General features: G+C 46.8%; 1 protein-coding gene across 4 annotated transcripts in view; it reads right to left on the bottom strand.

Annotated features, from left to right (window-relative positions):
* Rgs3 (regulator of G protein signaling 3) overlaps positions 1 to 20,624 on the bottom strand; it is a 136,580-nt gene extending 115,956 nt beyond the window's left edge. The window contains exons 1-3 of one of the 4 annotated variants that reach the window (XM_052176596.1): positions 20,486 to 20,624; positions 17,928 to 18,099; positions 8,614 to 8,791 (exon numbers count right to left, since the gene is read on the bottom strand). In XM_052176596.1, coding sequence (XP_052032556.1) covers positions 8,614 to 8,716 — 103 coding nt within the window. In that variant the 5' untranslated portion in view covers positions 8,717 to 8,791; positions 17,928 to 18,099; positions 20,486 to 20,624. Of the gene's footprint in view, positions 1 to 6,951; positions 7,139 to 8,613; positions 8,792 to 17,927; positions 18,100 to 20,485 lie in introns of those variants that run through there. The other 3 variants (XM_052176593.1, XM_052176597.1, XM_052176594.1) reach the window with 3 other exon arrangements.
* Positions 20,625 to 21,283: the final 659 nt, after the last annotated feature.

Raw genomic sequence — 21,283 nt, 5'->3', positions numbered from 1 at the left:
TTTTTGTTGTTGTTGTTGTTTTTTGAGATTTGTTAATTTTAAGTACTTTGGTGTTCTGCATGTCTGGTAGGGAGACAGTTGTGATTCATCATGTGTGTGCTGAGAATTGAACTTGGGTCCTCTGAAGAACAGACTGTGTTCTTAACTACTGGGCCATCTCTCCAGCCCCAAGACTGCAACTCTTTGTCTGTAGTTATTCTGTGGTTATCTCTTATAAACTCTTAGACCTTTACACCACACAATGCACGTCACTGATTCCATTAAGCTTTACATTTGTGGTACTTTTTAAAGTATCACACTTTCCAGAAGAAAGGATTTAGTGCAGAAAACACAAGACAGGACCCATGGAACCTTGAGCAAAGCGTGGGCTTTGGGGTCTGTAAGCCCTGGAGTGACTGTCTCTCCCGGTGTACAGAGTAACACACTTCCTATTCACCAGGTCCACAACACTCCCACTGACACGACAAGGGAGGAAGGGAGAAGATAAGAGACTTATAGAAAACATCTCGAGGGAGAGGCTTGGAGACATGGCTCAGTAACTCAGGTTGCTCACTGCTCTTTCAGAGGACCCAGGCTCAGTCGCCAGCTCCCACATCGGGCAGATTACAACTCCTGTAACTCTAGTTCCAAGGAATCCCATACCACAACCACAGACATACACACGGTACACATAAACTCATGCAAGCAAGTACGCACACATGTACATAAAATAAATAAACAACAATTTTTTAATCTCAAGATGGCACAATGGGTAAGGCATTCGCTGCTAAGACTGAGGTCTGAGCGGGAGAAGAGAGAACTGACGCTCACAATTACTCTCTGATCTCCAGATGTATGCTATAGTATGTGCGTCCATGCTTACACACACACACACACACACTCAAACAAATACATGTGAAATACAAAAATACATATGTCAGAAAAATGAGAAAAAAAATCTACCAGGGATGGCAGTTTGGAGGACGACCAAGTCACCAAGGGACTCGCTAAGGTAATCTGGAAAAGCCAGGTAAAAATATTTAACAGCATCCTGTGATGCTGAAATGAGATATACAGAATACAGCTGGGGGTGGGGTGGGGTGGGGGTGGCAAGTGTGGGTCTGTGGAAGCCTGGTGTTTTCCCACACCGATTTTTCTCCTGGCATGTCTCTAAACCCTGGTGATGAGGAGACCAAAATTCAGGGCATCAAAAGTGAAGAAGTTCTTTTGAACTTTGACTTTGTGCACTGAGAAAACCTAAGGGGCTGCTCCTTTAGAACAGGGTGAACCATCCAGACACAGATCCTTGCACAATGGCGGCTCAATTTCGCATAGTCTCAGTCCCTAACACTGGCTTGAGGTGACCCCAAGGGCCAGGCACATGGCATGTATTTATCATAAGTTCAAGTTCAGCCTGGGTCGTGTAGCAAGTTGGCACCCAACTCGGGCAACATAGTAAGACACTGTCAATAAAATGAAAGGCTAGCCTGGGCTACTAGTGACTCCAGTACCTGACCAGCAAAAGAAAAGATATTTTTGTAAGTTCTGACTGATGAGAAAAAAATAACACCCCCATGCCTGCCTTTTGAGGTGGACTCTGAGCACCTGAAGAACGAAGAGCCAGTTTGGAATGACAAAGGATAGAAAAAGACAGGCCAGGCACAGGCTAGACCTGGGGAGCTAGGTCAGTGCCAGGAAAGGCGGGCTGAATCTCTATTAGAAATAAAGAGAAGGCTTGCAACAGCTGAAGACTTCGTAATAAAAGTCTCTCCTCTGCAGAAAAAGAAGAATTATAAATCCATATATTCTTGACTTCAAAATACATAAAGGAAAGGCTGATAGTGTTGCCGGCAAGAGGACGACAAGTTTCAATCTACAGCAGGAATCGGCATCCTGCTCTGGGTAACTGAGAGACTAGACAGAGGCAATAACAAAGATGCAGACCACTGGGACAACACAATGAGCAGGGCTGACCAGAGCTGCCACACGGGAAAACCACTGCACCTGCCGACCGCGAGAGTCTCTTCAAGGACACGTGAGGCTCTCGTGATACATGACGCTCTGCTGGGTGAGCTGGCAAATCCAGTGAATGGCAAAGAACTGAAGGATGCAGAGGATGGTCTCTGATCCAACCAGGAAATAAACAATGAAAACATCGCCAAAACTGGGCTCAGTGGCCCCTTGCCTGTAATCCCAGTATTCGGGAGGCAGAGGCAGGATGGTCCATTTAAGGCCTGCCTAGTGTAGTAATAGCTTATCTTAATTAAAAATCGGTGCTGGCCATGTGTGAGGAGCAAAGTTTGGACCCTTGGCACCCATGTGAAGGCCAGGGGCTTGCCTGAGATGTACTGTGTGTGTGTGTGTGTGTCCATACAGATATTTTATATAAATCTAGGGATGTTTATATATATGTGTGCCACACACCAGATCAAGAAAGGCTGGGAAAGGACATACAGGGAAGAACTGAAAAAGAGCAAGGAGCTAGCAACAGACAGCAACACTGAGGAATTTCCCGATCCCCCAAGCAGATGGGCTACAAATGACAGGAAAACAACCAGCGCGAGCGCTCTGCCCAGCGAATTATGTGCTCTGGAGAAATGGATGGGTTTCCGAGCCAAGTCTAATGAGTCTCTCAGGCTCAGGGCAACAGGACTGGAAACAAGGGCTGACGGCAGTTGGCAGGGTCACCTCGAAGGCCTCCAGTTCAGAGCCTGACCTTGTTCTGCCCAACACAGGGAGCGGCTGGTGGGCATCTGTCCCGGGCTTCATTCTCAGTACAAAACTGGATGAATTTTCCCTGTGGTTTCAAAGAGAGGCAGTGGAGAGGGAAAGCAGGGCCCTGGTTAATACTGCTACCACAACAAACATGGAAAAATAAAGAATAGACCATCCCTCACGATCCCCTCCATCTTCAGAGGCATATTTCCCTCTGACGAGCCAGGCTCCACGCATGGAGCCTACCTCTCGATGGTTCCTACAGCTGTCAGGTGGGGGTGACATATCTAAGAGAGGTGGGTGGTCTCACCCATGCCCATAGCTACCTTCAGCCTTCAGGGCACACACACTGGCTGTCCATTATCGACCAGCCCAGATACCCCCAGGGAAGGGGAGGGTGTGTGTGTGTGTGGGGGGGGGGGGGTAACCTGTGCTCTCTCCTGACCACTTGCCATTTCCAGGATGCTAGAGACAGGATGCAGGAGAACAGTAACTTGTTCAGAGACAACCCAGGCAGGTCAGAGATGTGCATTATGGGGCAAGTTAAAACTCTGGTATCCTTTCAAGATTTTCTGTACGTACCCGACATTTTTGTGAATTGGAGTTTTCAATATAAAGTAATTGTGCCTAAAATTCATCTAGAAGTACCATGAACATAGAACAACCAAAATAACAGTGAAGAATAAGATCAAAGGATTTGCACTTTGAGATTCCAAAACGTTATTACAAAGCTACAGTAATGGAGTCTGTGATGGTGACAAAGTAGGAGACTATGAAGCAAATCAGAAGGTCCAGAAATAAAATTACTATGGCTGCTTCCTTAAAAAAAAAAAAACACAACTCTTGTTGTTTGTTAGTCGTGACTCTGTGTGTGTGTGTGTGTGTGTGTGTGTGTGTGTGTGGTATATACACATGTGCACACAGAGGCCACAGGAAGATGTTAAGGTGACCTCTTTTATTGCTCCCTGTCTTGTGGCCTTGAGACAGAGTCTCTCCCCAAACCTGGAGTTTACATTATTTTATTGTGGTTCTCTGATGTATTGTGTATGCTGTGTTGTGTTATGTTGTGTTTGTTTAAGACGGGATCTCTCTATATAGTTCTGGATGTCCTGAAACTTACTATATAGACCAGGCTGGCCTCAAATTCACAGAGATCTGCCTGCCTCTGCCTCCCAAGTGTTGTGATGAAAGGTGTGTAGACCATGCCAGTCTTATTGAGGTTCGCTTTTGGCTAAGCTGGTGGCCAGCAAGGCCCAGTGACTTTCTTACCTCTGTGTCACACTGCCATCCCAATGTTATGGGATTACGTGCCACGCCCAAGAAGCACATGATAGGACTAGGAAACCAACTTCTACAAGTTGTCCCCAGACCTCGACACATGTGCTATGGCACATGTGTATACACACACACACACAAATAAATGTAAAAACTATTTTTAAATAAAGTACTGCTATATGCTACAACATGAGCATTCCTTGGAAACACAGTAAAAAGAGACATTCATAGAAAAACACACACACTTCCATTTTCATAAAATCCCCTCCGCAAGGCATATGTATTGAATCAGAAAACACAGTAGTGATTGGAGGGGGTCGGGAAGGATGGAGGGCCAGGTACAATGCTTATTTCTACATTGATGAAAATACTCTAAAATTGACCATAGTAATAGTTGCATAACTCTGTAAATATGCTCAAAACCATAAAGTTGTACATTTCCAATGTGTGAACTGTGTACATTGTGAGTTATATCTCCATAGAGATTTTACCAAAGAATTAACAAATACCCTAATCGAAATAAAAGGTGTGACCCTGGAAGATACAGCCACGAACACCTGCTAACACTTCTTCAAATTACACCAAATTATTCTAACAAAGGCCTAGCTGGTTCCTGGCCTTAGCTTGTACGAGCCCTCCCTTGAGGTTGGCTAAGGGCCTCAGAGGCAGTGAGGTGGCCAATGAACGTCACGTGGACCTGCCTTTCTTGGGAGACAGTAGGTGTGCTCATGACTCCCACTCTTGTGTGTGTGTGTGTGTGTGTGTGAGAGAGAGAGAGAGAGAGAGAGAGAGAGAGAGAGAGAGAGAGAAAGAGAGACTCTTCCTGTAGAGAATTCTGATGGAAATATTTTTTTCTCTTAGTGTTTCCAGAGATGCCTCCACCTCCTTTAAATGTCAATAGCATCGTCACCAGGTTCCTCCAAGGCAAAGTCCACTGTGGAAGGGGCCAGGGAGCTACCTGGAATTGTTGGGGAAAGGCCAAGCAACTGAGAAAATTAGCAAAGAGATCTGCATCAAGTGGTACCTACACTGGCTGCAAAAACTGATCTGGAATCCATAGCTTCCAAGTTCGGATCATGCTCAAAATACCTCTAGGATGTCTTTAAGGTTAGAGTCTCAGGATCCACTCACAGTTATTAACTCTTACTCTCTGGGAATAAATCTCAGGAGCCCGTGTGTTTTCAGGGGCCCGGTAGAGGAGAACATTTGCCTAGTGTTGGGGCCCTGGGTTCAATCTCCATTACCACCACAACTCAAAGTCCAAAAAACGCTTCGGGTACGGTTTGGTACCCGCTAGCAGGAGTCCTCAGGAACCCAGGAGCAGAGAGCATTCCATGACCAGGAACAATTAGCAGCCAGCAGTAAGGTCACCATGGCAAATGGCGCCCCAGGAAACAGAACTACTGCAGGAAGCAGTTTTCAAGCATTCAAATTAGTGTCAAAAAAAAAAAAAAAAGATCCAAGAACAAGTTGCATGAAAAGAGCAGGTGGCTCCCTTTGTCCCCAGCTCCTGCCTGACTCATGCATACTCAGGTGACAGTCACAGGTTCAAACAGCCGATCCACTAGATAGCCATCGTGCCCAACCGGAAGCTATAGCCAGGCTGGAGGAGCCACGCCCTGCTGGGACTGGACCCTTCCCAAGCTCCAGTCTGGAAAAGGCTTTATTTGAACAAAAGATCAGAGTAAATGCAAAGAAATATTCACGTCACACCAGCCGTGAAAGGCTCATTTTACAAAACCATGCACACAGAACCACGTGGACTTTGTTACGACTACGAGGGAGCGGCTGGGGATACCTAGAACACACAGTAAAATGGTTTTTAAACTCTCAAATGGGGATAAGGTGATAGCTCTCTGACCCTCTCTCATCTGGAAATCTCCCCAGTCTTGGAGAGCCCTGTATCCCTCTGGAATTAAAAGGATTGGCTTGTAGGGTTTGGGAACATTACATGAAACAATGCAGGTGACACACTGGGCACAGGTCGTGCACCAGTGAGCACTCAACCAACAGGGTGGCTAGTGGATTTCTCTTTTTGATTTTCCAGCACCAAGACCAGTGAGGTCCCGGCTGCTGCCTGTCTCTAGGAATCAACGTACCGCAGCATTTCCATAACTCCCTCTGCTCCTGGGGCTCAAGCTGTGAAGAGTCAAATGCACTGTGCCGGGATAACCTGAGGAGCCTGAGGAGCGGGAAGCCAAGAGCCCTTCTTGAGGGTCTCATTCCACGTGTGCTCTGCCTTTGAGAACTGGCTAACACTGGGTTCTGCCACAGTAACCACTCCAACTTCATAAAGAAATTGTAAACACGTTAGAACAGCATTGGTGGGAAAGTTTCCAGTCAGGTATCAAGCCCCCACCGTGGGCTACGATTCTTACTATAGTTCCTTGGAAGGCCAGGTTTGCACAGGCCTTTGGTACAGCTGCTGGCTGGCTGGGATTTGGAGGAACAGAGAGTCTGCAACTTTGGGACTTATAGGACTCAGTGCCCCCTTTCTGTTCCCCTCAGCCTTTATACTCTAAGATCTGTCTTGGCGAAAACTGCCTCCATCCACACTGACTGTGGGTTACATACCCAACAAGAGAAGTTAGATGCAGACTCCAAAACTGGGCTAACCCTTCCATCTAGTCAGTGAGCCAAAGGAAACAGCTGACTGAGCTGTCTGGACATAGTAAACTAGACCCTGATTTAACCTGAACGCTGGCTAATGGGGAGCTCCGTGGTTACAAGGCAGGCCTCTCTGAAAGATGAACTGGGGCATGATTATTCCAGCCAAGTGAGGCAGAACCGACCGCAGCTGGCAGCAGCGGCAGGGCAGCAGGTGGTGTCCATTGACTTGCTGGGCCTGGAGGAAGGGGCCAGAGGTGTCTGAACAGAAAGAGCACCTGCTCCGCAAGCCTCCCTGCTACAGCGGGGGGCTTGCCTTCCTGGCTCTGATTCCAAGAAAGCAGTCCATTGGCAGCCTGGCCCAGAGGCACTTACCAAAAGTGGTGAGATAGAAGGACAAGTTCGGGTGGGCGCGCCGGCTCCCGAGGGAGACGCGGTGCAGGGAGCGCTCCATAGCGTCTCTGTTGTGGCCAGGATAGGAGGGCCTGGCGGTGGCTATGTGGGTGCAGGTAACCCAGGCAGCAGGCTCAGCCCTTCTGCACCTCGCCCGTGTCTCCCGGGCGGGCGGGATCCAGGGCCGGCCGCTCAGCGCCTTGGAACGGCCGGGCGCGCCAGCCCCTGATTGGCCCGCGCTGGTTTGAATGGGGAGATTTCCACCTGACTTGGCTGACGCGGGCCAGATCCGGGGAGGCGTGGGCTCCAGGAGCAGGGAGGACTGCCACCAGCCACCAGAGGTGGCTCCTTCCCTGGTGATCCCGCAGGAACCCTAGCTCCAGAGGCCGCGCTTCAAAATACAAATGTCAACCCCACTATGGCCCCTGCAGCCTGACTTGTCCACTTGAGGAAGCTTAGCCTGCTGGACCAGCTCCCCCGGGGTTGCAATTAGTAAGGTTTGTAACCGGCTTTGAAGCTCAGACCTGTAATCGCCAAACCAACCTAGAGCAGAGGAGTGTCCGCCCTCCCGAGTGGGCCCATGAGGGCATGAGATCCAGGAACCTGAAACTGCACATAGAAAGAACGCTCAGCACCAGGCTGCAGCCTGGATTGCTCTCTTGAGCCTTCTTTTGCATGAGAGCAGCCTGGCACAGATCCAGAGAGGAGCAGCTTGCTCCATACAGCCTCGGGGCTTCCCATCTGCAGCCTGGCGCCATCAGACAGAAGAACAAGCCTCGCCATCTGCAGACATAGTGCAGGGTAGGGCCTTTCAATCTTCCCAGCCTGGTGGCACAGGCAGGCAGATAGAAGGAAGGTCAATCCTTGCATGGATTTGTCGGCAAACATTCGTGAGACACCTCGAGGGAGCAGCTTCACACCAAGACATCTGCTCTGCAAATCTTACTGCCACTGTGGGAAAGAAAGCTGTTGGTCTCATGTAAACCTAAAAATGGGAAGTGTTAAGAGTTTGTTGCTGGTCCCCTGACTTCATTGCCAATGAATAGCTGTGGTTCTGTGAGCCATACAAGATGGGGGTGAGGGGGATGCAAAAATGTACATAAAGTGCCAGGAGCCCGGCTGAGTAGTTCACACATGTCGTTTAGACTTCACAGTAAGCCCAAAAAAACTATTAGCTCCTATTTGCCAGGAAGAAATCAGACTGGCAGGCAGAAAGGGAAGGCAGCTTGCCCAAGATTTGCAGAGCTTGAAACAGGCACAGCTGAAATTTAAACTCAAGCCTATCTGCCCCAAAGACCATTACCCTTTGTTCTTCTATGATTTCCACACATGCCCCAGGGTCAAAAGCAGGGTCTGCCTTTGTGAGGACAAGACCCCGGGTATCATAAGTTCAGCTGGCCAGGAGACTGAGGCGGGGAGAGTGGAGCAGAGACTGGAGAAGTCTACAGCTGAGGTTAGCTAACCTGTGGTCAAGTGCACATGAGACACACACCATAACGCAGTCCATTGGATTATTTGAATCCTGGTATTTTCTGAAGCCCTGTCTTGCCCTTCACCTCCACCACATCCCCCTGAGTCACGAACACTACCCTTAGCAGGAGCGCCCCACCCTCCTAGTCCTAACCCACTGGCAGATAGGTTTACCTGCATCCTGCACTTGGGCATGTCTGATCCTCCTCCTAGGTGGGTAAGTCTGGGTGCAAGCATCTTTTCTGGATAAGGAAGTATCCTGGTGTGACCTCTCCATCCAGCCAGAGAAAACGGGTGGCTCTACTTCAAACAAGGATGTCTACAAGGGGCTGGGTTCCAATGTGCTGCAGACCTGCAGGAGCAGAGCAGACATTAGATATGCCCCCTGCAAGAAGTGTTCAGTCCCAGTGGGAGCTATACAAGATGCATCCTGTATACACGTACCTCATATATAAAAATGCACACTCCATAGGTGTGATACACGTGTGCACATACGTGTAAACACTATACATGCTCCTGAAGTGCAAGAGCACACATATATGTCACACATGTATATACAAACTCACTTCAATATACCACATACATCTATCATATTAATAGGAACAAATTGATTATAGTCTGTCTTTGTAGGGATCAGAAAAGTTTCCGTTTAGAAAGGAGAGGCTAAAAAGATTAATTTGGGAACATTCTCTCACTGACAGAGCAACATATCTTCTTGCCCAGTAACCAAAATATTAAAAAAAATTAATTATAATGTTTAGACTACCATGATGGTTCATTTTAGTTGTAAACTTGGCCAGTTTTGGAACCACCTGGGACAGGAGTCTTGGTGAGAAACTGTGTAGAGGGGTTGGTTGTCTTGGTTGGGGTAACGGAGGTGAGGACACCCACCCGAGAGTGAGCCACACTGTTTGGCTGGTCAGGTCCTTGAGCAGGTGAAAAGGAGGAGGAATGAGCACCAGTGAGCCTTGCTCTCTGCTTCTTGACTGTGGAAGCTACCGTGACCCAGTGACCCAGTGACCCACCGTCTCCCACCACTGTGATGGACTGTGACCGGAACTGTGAGTGAGAGAAAACCTTTCTCCCCTAACATGACTCTGTCAGGGTACTTTAATCACAATGATGGCAAAAGAAGCTAAGACAGACTACCAAATGTTAAATAATATTTCAATAATGTCATGCCAGGAACAGGACAATGAATTAGAATCAAAATCCTAAGGAAAATATTTAGGCAACAACAAAGTAGATTCATTCAAAAAAAAAAAAAAAGTAGAAGGGTAAGACTAAATCATATACAGAGGAAGTAACAGATAAAGTTAAAAGGAAAAAACAGACTCAGACGATAAAACCAGCGTCTGGTTTTTTAGAAGACCAATACCTAGAAACCCTTGCAAAATTATGAATAAACAAGGAAAGAAGGAAAAAGGCAGCTAAGTTATGAAGGTAACTTCTTAATTATTAAAAATATATATATGGTTTAAGGATGTGGCTCAGTTAGCAGATAGTTTGCCTGGTATAAACATGGCCTGGGGATGCTGTGGCTCCGTCAATAGACAGTTTGCTTGGCACGCACAGACCCCCGAGCTCAATCCTCAGCACCATAGAAACTGGGTATTGTATTGATCATCTGGAAGATGGAGGCAAGATAAGAAGTTTGAGGTTATACCTAGCTACACAGCCATTTCAAAGCCAGCCTAGGCATGTGTACTGGCTAGTTTCGTGTGTCAACTTGACACAGGCTGAAGTTATCACAGAGAAAGGAGTTTCAGTTGGGGAAGTGCCTCCATGAGATCCAGCTGTGGGGCATTTTCTCAATTAGTGATCAAGTGGTGAGGGCTCCTTGTAGGTGGTTCCACCTTTGGGCTGGTGCTCTTGGGTTCTATAAGAGAGCAGGCTGAGCAAGCCAGGGGAAGCAAGCCAGTAAGAAACATTCCTCCATGGCCTCTGCATCAGCTCCTGCTTCCTGACCTGCTTGAGTTCCAGTCTTGACTTCCTTTAGTGATGAACTGCAACGTGGAAGTGTAAGCTCAAGAAACCCTTTCCTCCCCAAATTGCTTCTTGGTCATGATGTTTGTGCAGGAATAGAAACCCTGACTAAGACAGCATGAGACACTATCTCTTTAAAATCAAATCAAAACAAAACAAAACAAAAACTGGTGAAACCCTTTGTAAAAGATGTATTTATTTTATGTGGATGCATGTTTGCCTGCCTGTGTATATGTGCACCATTTGTATGCCTCATGCCCACGGAAGCTGGAAGAAGGCACTGGAGCCCATAGAGTAGTGGTTCCCAACCTTCCTAATGCTCCAACCCTTTAATACAGTTCCTCATGTTACAGCGACCCTGACCACAGAATTATTACATTGATACTTCATAGGTGTACTTTTGCTTCTGTTATGAATTGTAATGTAAATATCCATGTTTTCCAATAATAGGTGTCTTAGGTGACCCCTGTGACAGGGGTCCTTTAACCCCCAAAGGAATCTCAGGTTGAAGCAGGTTGACAGCCATTGCCCTAAAGCTAGAGTTACTAATGGTTGTGATTCATGGAACCCAGGTCCTCTGTCACCGCAGAAAGCTAGAGAGCCATCTCTCTAACCCCCAGCACAAGCCCAGTCTTTTTGTATCAATTTATAAGTTCAAACATCTGGGGGGAATTAGGCAACATTTCGGACAGAAAACTGGGAAACATCCCCGTGTCTACCTACAGATCTGACAGATGTTCCTGCTCACATTCAGGTCAGTAATGTTTACTAGGTTATCAGCCAGAAAGAATAGAAGAAACAAATCAAACTTCTACTTGCAAAATTCTAGAAAGCATAAATAGTTTTAGAGGCTCATTCTAAAGAAACCTTCAAGAAACAGAAGATTCCAATGTATTTTAAACTGTTTCAGAACCAAAAGGTAGAGGAAGAGGAAGAAGAGGAGGAGGAGACGAAGGAGGGAAGAAGGAGGAGGAAGAGAAGAAGGAGGAAGAGGAGAAAGAAAGAGAGAGAGAGAACTGGAAGAGTGTCAGTGCTAAGAGACAAACAAAAGCAAAAGCCAAATAATCTTCACAGCAGAAAGCTGCCAACCAACCAAAGGTAAAGATAAAACTAAGGGTGGGAGTCTCAGAGAGCTGGCTCAGTGGTTAGGAGCATCGGCCATACATCCAAAGGCTCTGGTCACCCACATAGTGACTCATACCTGGCTCTAACTCCATCTCAAGGGATCTGATGGTCTCTTCTGACCTCTAGATGCACAAGACAAACGCATGGTACACTTACATACATGCAGTGCAAACACCTATACACAAGAAATAAATCTAAACAATAAAATACAAAAATTAATGAAATATAAAATACACCTTACAGAAAAATCTATAAAAGGTGGTAAAACTGAGCCAAATGCTCCCAGTCTTGATACATTCCTTAGAAAGTAAGTCCATTTTTTATGGTACTGTTTCCCATTTGTGTTTTTTTTTTTTAAATACTGACAGCTTATTTAAATAGACTAAAGGCCAAATAAAATAATACATCTGTGCTGCACTACCAGTTAGCAATCTCTGCCCAAACCAACCTGTCTTACAAATATGTAAATGCAAAAATCCTAAATATACACAAGCCAAAGCCAACAGTTTGTTCATGGTCAAGAGGTATTTCTTCCAGGAAAGCAAAGATGGTTTGAATTTAATGACTGTATTACTCGGGGCTTGGCAAACCAGAGCCTAAGAAGGCAGATCTGGCTGTCGGCCAGTCCACATGCCACGGTGAACGAGAAAAGGAGGGTACATTTGCAAATGGTTGGATAAGAACAAAGGCAAGGAAATAGCTTTTCTGGGCATGGGATCACCAGCACTCAAGGGTGAGGCAGGAGAGCTACAAGTTGGAGGCCAGCCCGGGACTGCATAGGTTTTTTGTTTGTTTGTTTTAAAAGATTTATTTATTATATATAAATACACTGTAGCTGTCTTTTGAGGCATCAGATCTCATTATGGATGGTTGTGAGCCAACATGTGGTTGCTGGGAATTGAACTCAGGACCTCTGGAAGAGCAGCTGGTACTCTTCGGTTATTTTTTTTTTTTAAAGAACCCAATATTTTATGTATTGGTTATAGTTCTTATAAAATTATAATTTACATTCTTTGGTGCATTTTTCTCACTTCTCTTAATTGGTTTGTAAGTTTTTGTTGTTGTTAATATTTCCATATATTTCACTTTTTTTTTTTAAACTCTCTCCCTTTTTATTCAGGACTGAGCCTGGGGCTGCACAGGCCAGGCAAGTGTGCTGACCTCTATTGATATTCGCCTTTACCTTGTTTTTCAGTTAGACATATTTGTACCCTTTTCAGGGGCAATAGAAAAATATCTGCTTGCTTGAGATAGCCTGTTAAACTACGCAGTCCCAGGCTGGAGAGATGGCTCAGAGGTTAAGAGCACTGACTGCTTGAGGGATGGAAGCAGAGCGTGCTCTAGGGAGGAGCACAGCAGTGCTCCCAAAAGAATGGCAGGGGTATCATCAGCAGAGCTTGCTGACCAGAAGGAAGATTGAATGCTAGGAATTCTGGCTTTAGCAACAAGATGTACAGGGGAATCCTTTACACAGATGTAGTGCCTGGCATGGAGATCTGAACCAACGCTACGGGCTTCTATGAGAACGCCATAACCAAAGCAAGTTGGGGAGGAAAGGGTTTATTTGGCTTATGCTTTCACATCATAGTCAATCATTGATAGAAGTCAGGGCGGGATAGAGCCAGGAGCTGACATGGAGGCCTCAGAGGGATGCTGCTTACTGGCCTATTCGTCATGGCTTGCTCAGCCTGCTTTCTTATAGAACCCAGGACCACCAGTCCAGGGGTGGCGCCACCCACAGGGGGCCGGGTCAAGGCTCATCAATCGGTAATTAAGAAAATGCCTTACAGGATCTTATGGAAGCATTTGCTCAGTTTTGAGGTTCCCTCCTTTCAGATGACTCTAGCTTATGCTAAGGTGACATAAAACTAGCCAGAAGGAGACAGCTAAGGGTAGGTTAGCTCTGTAGGGTTGCCGTGAAGGCAGAAGGTGGACAACTGAACATTCCGAGTGGGTGCTCAGAAGAAATGTTTAGGCTAGAAATACTGGTTTAGGAATTCCCAGGAAAGCCACAGGTGTGGATTTAAAAAAAAATTCCGAAGATAATGTTCCATGTGAGAGGGAGGTTTAGGGTCTAACCAGGTATTTCGAAGACTGAGGGACAGAAACAGAAAGCTGGGGGGGGGGGGAGCGGGGAGCCAGGGAGCATCCTGAAGAGAACCGTCCACATCAAATGCTGTGGAGAGGTCAAGTAGGTTAATAACTGAGAAGGGCCGGCTGGATTTAGCAACAAGGCAGTCATTGTTGGCCTCCTGTCCCAGAGTACAATGCTGAGCGACCACAGGTCCACATGAATGAAAATGTGCCCAAGTCACTCTAAAAGGAAAAATACCCCGGGCTCAGTATCAGAGAATATTCTGAACTCTTTCTTTTCTCCTTCTCTTGTTCTAAATTTAACCAGACGGAATGCTTGGCTAAGTGGTGTTTTGTTCACCCTTGAAATGGAGGACCTGCTTTTTAAGAGTGTGTCTGCACTTCATCTTCAAAGTGGAACACAGTGTCTTGGGGGTAGTGCTGTCTACAGCAGCAAATGCTGGGTGCTGTAAATACACTGGAAGAACTTTCATTTGCCTCCAGTGGAGAAGTTTTGGGTGACCTAAATACACAAAACAGCATCTAAGTAGAAACTGAGCCACCCCGTCCCCAAATGATGATGTCAAGTGTGAGCTGAGAGGCACAGCTTCTCCACGAGAAACACTGAGCCTGCACCACCAGAGGATGCTGAAACAGCTAGCTTGAGGTCAAAGTTTTGATAAGACCCAGGAAGAAAGCACAGTGCTCTCAAACTGCTCTATCCTTGTACCTAGGTTGGAATCCCTTTCAGCCATTGCAGGAGCCTTTTCCTGGTCTGATAAAGAGCACTTGGCTTGCCATAGTCTTGCATTCCAGAGAATTCCAAACCTAAAGAACATTGTAGATTTCTGCTTCTAGCCAAAATAAAATAGCAGGGACTGGATTTTCCCTTTTATCTGAAGTGACCAGAAAAAAGGAAGGAAGGAAGGAAGGAAGGAAGGAAGGAAGGAAGGAAGGAAGGAAGGAAGGAAGGAAGGAAGGAAGGAAAGAAGAAGGGAGGGAGGGAGGGAGGGAGGGAGGAAAGGGAGGGAGGGAGGGAAGGGAGGAAGGGAAGGAAGGAGGGAAGGGAAGAAGAGAGGAAGGAAGGAAGGAAGGAAGAAAAGAGAGAAAGAGAAACAAACAAACAAAGAGACAAAGAAAGAAACAAAGAAAGAGTAGTTTTCAAGATATGAGACTAGGGTGAGTCCTATGACCCTATGACCAGATAAGCCTACTGCTAGAGGAGGTTTTCCAAAAGGGACAGAGGGCTAAAGGCAATTCCAACTCCTGAATTAAGTATTTGGGAAGCCAAGGTAGCTAGAGTTCATAGATAACAGAAAGGAGGTAACCACACAAAGAGAGAAAGCACTCCCGAGGTCTGTCAAGGGTCCTACCCCAACTTTCTGCTAATGCCAGTGACTCCTGGATATGAAGAAAGTACTCAAGGATGACAAAGAAACGCCTAGAAGAGTTAGAGAGAACAGTCTTTGAAGCTTATGCAGAGCCAAGGACAGTTTTTCTTCTCCTCAGCCAGAATTGGAAGACTCCCCTCCCCCAGGTCATGAGGCACTGGGTACCACACCCAGAAGGGTCTTGCTGCATTTGTGCTCTAGATTCAGTGCAATTCTCGGCCCATCTAAAAAAGCTTAACAGCAAGACCCAAAAAGATCAAACTGTTTCTTTGTAACGTAATAGCATCCCAGAACAAGCTCAAGATTATTTATAGGGATACAAAAATATCTAGCACCCAGCCAGGTACTAGTCATGTCTGCAGTCCAATGAAAAGCCACCAGGCAAGCAAAGAAGCAAGAAATATGACCCACAGCAAGAGAGAACATCAATCAATAGATATGAGCCCGAGGAAGAACACAACTGGCAGACTTTGTAGACAAAGACATTAAAATAGTCAGTATAACTCTATTTTATATGCCTGAGAAGCACTTTAACACTGTTATAGTTTGGATATAAAATGGCCCCAAGGGCTTATGTGCTGAAGACATGGTGCCCGACTAATGGTGCTATTGGGGGGGGGGGGGGGACTCTGAAGACTGAGGCTCCCTCAGTGGGTTCACCCATTGATGCGTGCTTTCTGAAGGAGCTGTTATGGAAGGTAGGGCCTGGTTGGAGGAAGTAGGCCACCAGTGCATTCCTTTGAAGGGTATGTCTTGCTTTTGGCTACCTCATCTCTCTCTCTCTCTCTCTCTCTCTCTCTCTCTCTCTCTCTCTCTCTTTCTCTCTCTTTTTCTCTGTCTCTGTCTCTCTCTGCCTATCTGTCTCTATCTCTCTCTTTCTCTCTCTGTCTCTAACTTTGTCTAGCTGTCTCTGTCTCTGTGTCTCTGTTATTCTCTCTGTCTCCCTCTCTGGCTCTGGCTCCATCTCTCTCATTTTCTCTCATGTCTCTCTGTCTATCTCTCTGTCTGTCTCTCTCATTTTCTCTGTCTCTGTCTCTCATTCTCTCTATCTCTCTGTCTTTGTCTCTCTCATTTTCTATCTGTCTGTCTGTCTGTCTGTCTCTCTCTCTCTCTCTCTCTCTCTCTCTCTCACACACACACACACACACACACACACATTCTTTCTGGCCACTGTGAAATAACCCTTTCCTCTGTCACATGATGTATGTTATCTTACCACACAGGCCCAGAAACACGGAACAAGTAACTGCGGACAGAAACTCTGAACTCATGAGCAAAATAAATCTTTGTTCCTTATAAGTTATTTCGTTTCATCAAGAAACAGTCAAGTGGAAATATTGTCTATCTGAAGAGGGAAACACGATGAATGAGATGAGAGAAAATAGCACACGATGAGGTTAGTAGTATAATCAGCACTGCAGTTTAGTAAACTTGGATACCAAAAAATCCATTCAAGTGGCTCAGTCAGTAATGTGCTTGCTGGTAAGCGTGAGGACTGGGTTCCATTCCAGAACTCCATATGAAACTGGGCGTGGTACGGTGCACTTGTTGTCGTGCTGTGGGACATGGAGACTGGTGTGTCATCATGCTGTGGGACATGGAGACTGGTGGATGCTGGAGCTCCTGGGCCAGCCATTATAGCCTACTGGGTCAGTCCCAGGCCAACCGAGAGACCCTGCCTCAAAACCAACAAGTCAGCACCTGAGAAACTAGCCTGAAACTTGACCTCTGCCCTCTATAGGGAGGCCCTGTGTGTGCATGCACACTACACTCTAAAGGAAGCAGGAGGCAGTGGACTGTAATCTTCCAAATTAGAAGGAACTACAGGCCTCAAATCCAAAAGCCTTAATGAATCCTAAACAAAGAACTGTGAAGGGGCCTGTGCCAGAGCCTTGTGACAAGATGCCTGAAGCCGGTGAAGTGCGGAGTCTCAGAAGCAGACCTCTCAATGGTCCATGTGGAGATGGCAGAGATGAGAGTCGTGTCAGACTCATCAGCAGTGCAGAAGACCAGGGAGCAACCTCGGGTTTTATTGTTACTGTTCCTGGGGGGAGTTGGGGGGCAGGGAGGGGGCTGTTTTGCTTTGCTTTCTGTTTGGAGACAGGGTCTCAGTATATAGCTCCTGGCTGGGCTAGAACTCATTATGTAGAGTAAGCTGACCTTGAACTCACAGTCACCTACCTACCTCTGCCTCAAATGCCAGGAAAAGAAACAAAATGTCAGCAATAATTCTCCACTCATGAAAAATACCTTTCAAAGAAATGAAGACTGAGTATTTTCTCAGGTATGCAAAAACTGAATGAATGCAACTTCTATGTACACACCTGGAGAATGTTAAGGGTCTTTCAGGCCAAGAGAAAATGACATACTGCAATCTGCACCTGCTCAAAGGACTGGAAAAAAAACACTGAAAGCTCTAAGCAGGCGTAAAAGAGGGTTTCCACATTATTTAAATAGTTTTTGTTTTTAAAAGAACAATGTAGGGCTGGAGAGATGGCTCAGCAGTTAGGAGCACTGACTGCTCTTCTGAAGATCCTGAGTTCAAATCCCAGTAACCACATGGTGGCTCACAACCATCTGTAACAAGATCTGACACCCTCTTCTGGAGTGGCTGAAGACAGCTACAATGTACTCATGTATAATAAATAAATAAATCTTTAAAAAAAAGAAGAAGAAGAAGAACAATGTAACCAGGATAAGGAACTATTGGCTGAAAACACCCAGGGCCCCTTGCATCCAGGAACAGACTGCTGAAGGCTGCCTTATCTAGATTCTGATGAGGTCACCACAAGAGGCAACTCCAGGGAAACCCTTGACAAGTGAGTGTTTACAGCCATGTGGGAATCTGGCTCTACAGCATGGGCGGAAATGCTGCAGGGTTGATTTGTAGGAAGCACAACAACTACTGCTTACTTCTGTGGCTGGACCCCGCAAGCTGGACCATGAGGCTGAGGTAGAGCAGAGCCTTCTTCTGCATCAGGATAAGATGTCAAAAGTGCAATTCCACAGGTAGCAGTGGACTACAAAGGGTCATGGTTGGCAAGGAGCCCATTCTTCAGGGAAGCTGGTTTTACTGGAGCTGGAGCTGTAACAGAGACGAGGCATGGATCAGTCACCCTTCCTGCCACCACCTCCCAGCTAAAACTGTTCATCGGTTTGACGGTCACCACTGCATTTCTGTTCTCGGCTGTCTTCCACCTTGCCTGGGTCCTTCCGCTTCTCTAACCATTGCTTTCTGGGATGACTGACTCTTCTACCTTTCCAGGGAAAATGTGCTGCTTGTTCTGCCCGAGTTCTGTCCTTTCCCCAGTTTCCTGCCTTTTGACACGCCACACACACCTACTGCTGTTCTTGACTGTTCTGATGACTCCAAGGTCACTCTCCAATCCAAGCACCCGGGGCCACCTTGACCGTGACACACCTGACTTCCTCCATGGGTCCACCTTTCTATCTGTTCACCAACTCTGGAGCCCTAACTGTCTGCTTTCCCCTCTGTCTTAGCTGTGACAAAACACCATGACCAAACACCAAGTGAGGGAGGAAAGGGTTAATTGGGCTTACACTTCCACATTGTAGTCCATCACTGAAGGAAGTCAAGACAGGAACTCAAACAGGGAGGAACCTGGAGGCAGGAGCCGATGCAGAGGCCATGGAGGGGTGCTGCTGACTGGCTTGCTCCTCATGGCCTCCTCAGCCTTCTCATAGAACCCCGGACCACCAGTCCAGGGATAGCATCACCCACAGGGGCCTGGGACCTCCCCATCAATCACTAATTAAGGAAATGCTCTATAGGCTGACCCACAGACGGATCTTAGGGAGACATTTTCTCAATCAAGGTTTTCTCCTCTCAGATGACTACAGTGTGTCAAGTTGACATAAATGTAGCCAGCACACCATCTTTCCACTCAGAGAGTGAACTACTCCAGCCCAGCAGCGGAGGTCTTCTTAGCTGCCTACTGCCCATCTAGCCCCTGCCACAAACTGGGGCAGGGGTGGGACGAGTAGGTGTCCAAATCTTGCCAAGAACTTCAATTCTATAACCACCATACAAGACATAGATTGTGAATAGCCACAATTGCCCTAAAATAATCCCTTATGTCACTGATAAAATCACATGGCATTACAAATGGGAAGGGGACCAGCGAATTTCCCGCCCCCATCTTGGCCTCCCTTTGGAGGTCCCGTGTGGGAGGTTCCATGTGTAGCAGGGGAACTGGGACAGCTTCCATTAGCTGCAATTCTCATGTCAGCACCGTGTGTCTCCTCCTCACATTTGTGCTTTAAAAAAAAACCCCACACTGAGTTTCCACAGGGAAATGTAACCTTCACTTGACCACATAAAGGTTTGATGAATGAATTCTTCCTTCCTCTGACTGGCTCCTCCACTTGAGTTTGACTCTGTGGAGACAGCACCTGGTGGACTCTGGCTGAATGCAATGGCTCTTCCCTCTCCTCCGTTCCTTCCCACCTTCACTGTTCCCATCCCCTCGGACTCCCTTCAGTCAACCGCCACCCACCAACTGATCCAGACCCCAAGCCCTTCCCACCCTAACTTCCAGGAAGACCTCCTGCTCAGTCTTCCTGGTCCCTCTACAGTTTCACAAGGCCACTAGATCAACATTTTCTGACACAGTGATTCACAAGTTACCTTCTTATCACAAGTTACCTCAAGAGCCGTCCCTCGCTCGTTATCCATTGGCTATCCACTAGCGTCCAGGTCCTGAACAAGCTAGCCCCAAGCATTCTTCCACCCTACCTCGTACTCTTTCCCAGAAGAATTCTACTCCTTGCCTGTTGTCCAAATCTATCCTGCTTGCGTCATCCCCTCCACCTCAGACGCACCCACAGCCAAAATGGAAACACAGTTTCAAATGATGACATCCCGGCTCACCCTTCTCACCACCATGGCTCCACTTTTGTGTGTTGTATCTTTCCCTGCGAGCTCCAGAGTTCTCTTAAAGGAAAGAAGTGGGGACTGGAGAGATAGCTCAGCAGTTAAGAGCGCTGGCTGCTTTTCCAGAGTCCCAGCACCCACGTGGTGGCACACTGTCACTCCAGTTCCAGGGCCTCTTCTGCCCTCTTTGGGTGCCAGGAATGCACATGGTGCATGGATATACATGCGCGAAAAATGCCCAAATACATTAAATTTTTAAATTAAAACAAGAAAGAATTGCTAGACATGGTGGTACATGCCTTTAATCCAGCACTAGGAAGATAGAGGCAGGCAGATATCTGTGAGTTTGAGACCAGCCTGGTCAACACAGTGAATTCCAAAACAACCAGAGCTACATAGTGAGACCCTGTTTCAAAAAACCAATAACAACAACAACAGTAATAATAATAATAATAATAATATAGTAATAATAATAGAAATGAAGGAAGAAATGAATGAAAGAAGACATGTTAGATGCGCATTTCATTAATTCCCTCTTCAGCATGTATTACTGGCACTCGCAATGCCAGGCACTCACCCAAGTGTGGAGACACACAGCGACACTCTCGGAACTTACAATCTGGCAGTAGCAGTGGTAACAGCAAGCTGTGGCCCACACACTCCATAGAGACCATGAGAAGAGAAGGAAAGGGGTCCTCATTCTTACAGGGCCCAGGTCAGGAAAGGCTTATTTCCAAATTGAGGGACATGAAAGCCAAGACGTAAGAATGAATAGAAAATAGCCAAACAGGAAGGAAAGAAGGAATGTTCCAGGTTGACTGGAAAGTCCCAAAAAATTTTAAGTCTGAAAATAGCACAGGACACGGCTCAGTAGAAGAAGTCAAAATAAAAACAACCCTGGCCAGGTTATACAGAATAAGGCAGGAGCAGGCACATGGGGTAGAGCCGATTCAGGTGGCTGTGCCCTGCGACGCTTGAACCCAGTCAAAGAGGCTGCGTTGCTCTCCAGGCAAGGGAGGGCTTTAGGGAAAGGTGTAATACAACACACTTTCATGTTGGAAGATGAGCGGAGGGGAGATGGCGGTCTGTGTGGAGAGCAGGGCTGAGGCACTAACCAGGAGACACAGGCTAGGCCCAGAGCAGGGAAATAGCCAAGACATCAGAGCAGAGCGGGAGGGTTTGGACGAGACTGCTAATGTGATTTGGTGACTAGCTGATCTCGGAAGGACCAAGACAAGAAGAGATGGTGAGACCAGCGACGCGCACATAACCGAGACCAGCGCTTTCCCCACAGCAGCTGCTCAGCTGATCATTGTGCAGTGGAGGCTGGGGAGACTCTGTGACTGAGTGTGTTTGCCGCAGGCTCCTGAGGATC

Source organism: Apodemus sylvaticus, chromosome 3, assembly GCF_947179515.1.
Source record: "Apodemus sylvaticus chromosome 3, mApoSyl1.1, whole genome shotgun sequence".
NCBI classification, from domain to species: domain Eukaryota; kingdom Metazoa; phylum Chordata; class Mammalia; order Rodentia; family Muridae; genus Apodemus; species Apodemus sylvaticus.
The sequence above is the reverse complement of the archived record's forward strand: the minus strand, read 5'-3'. Positions and strand labels throughout refer to the sequence as shown.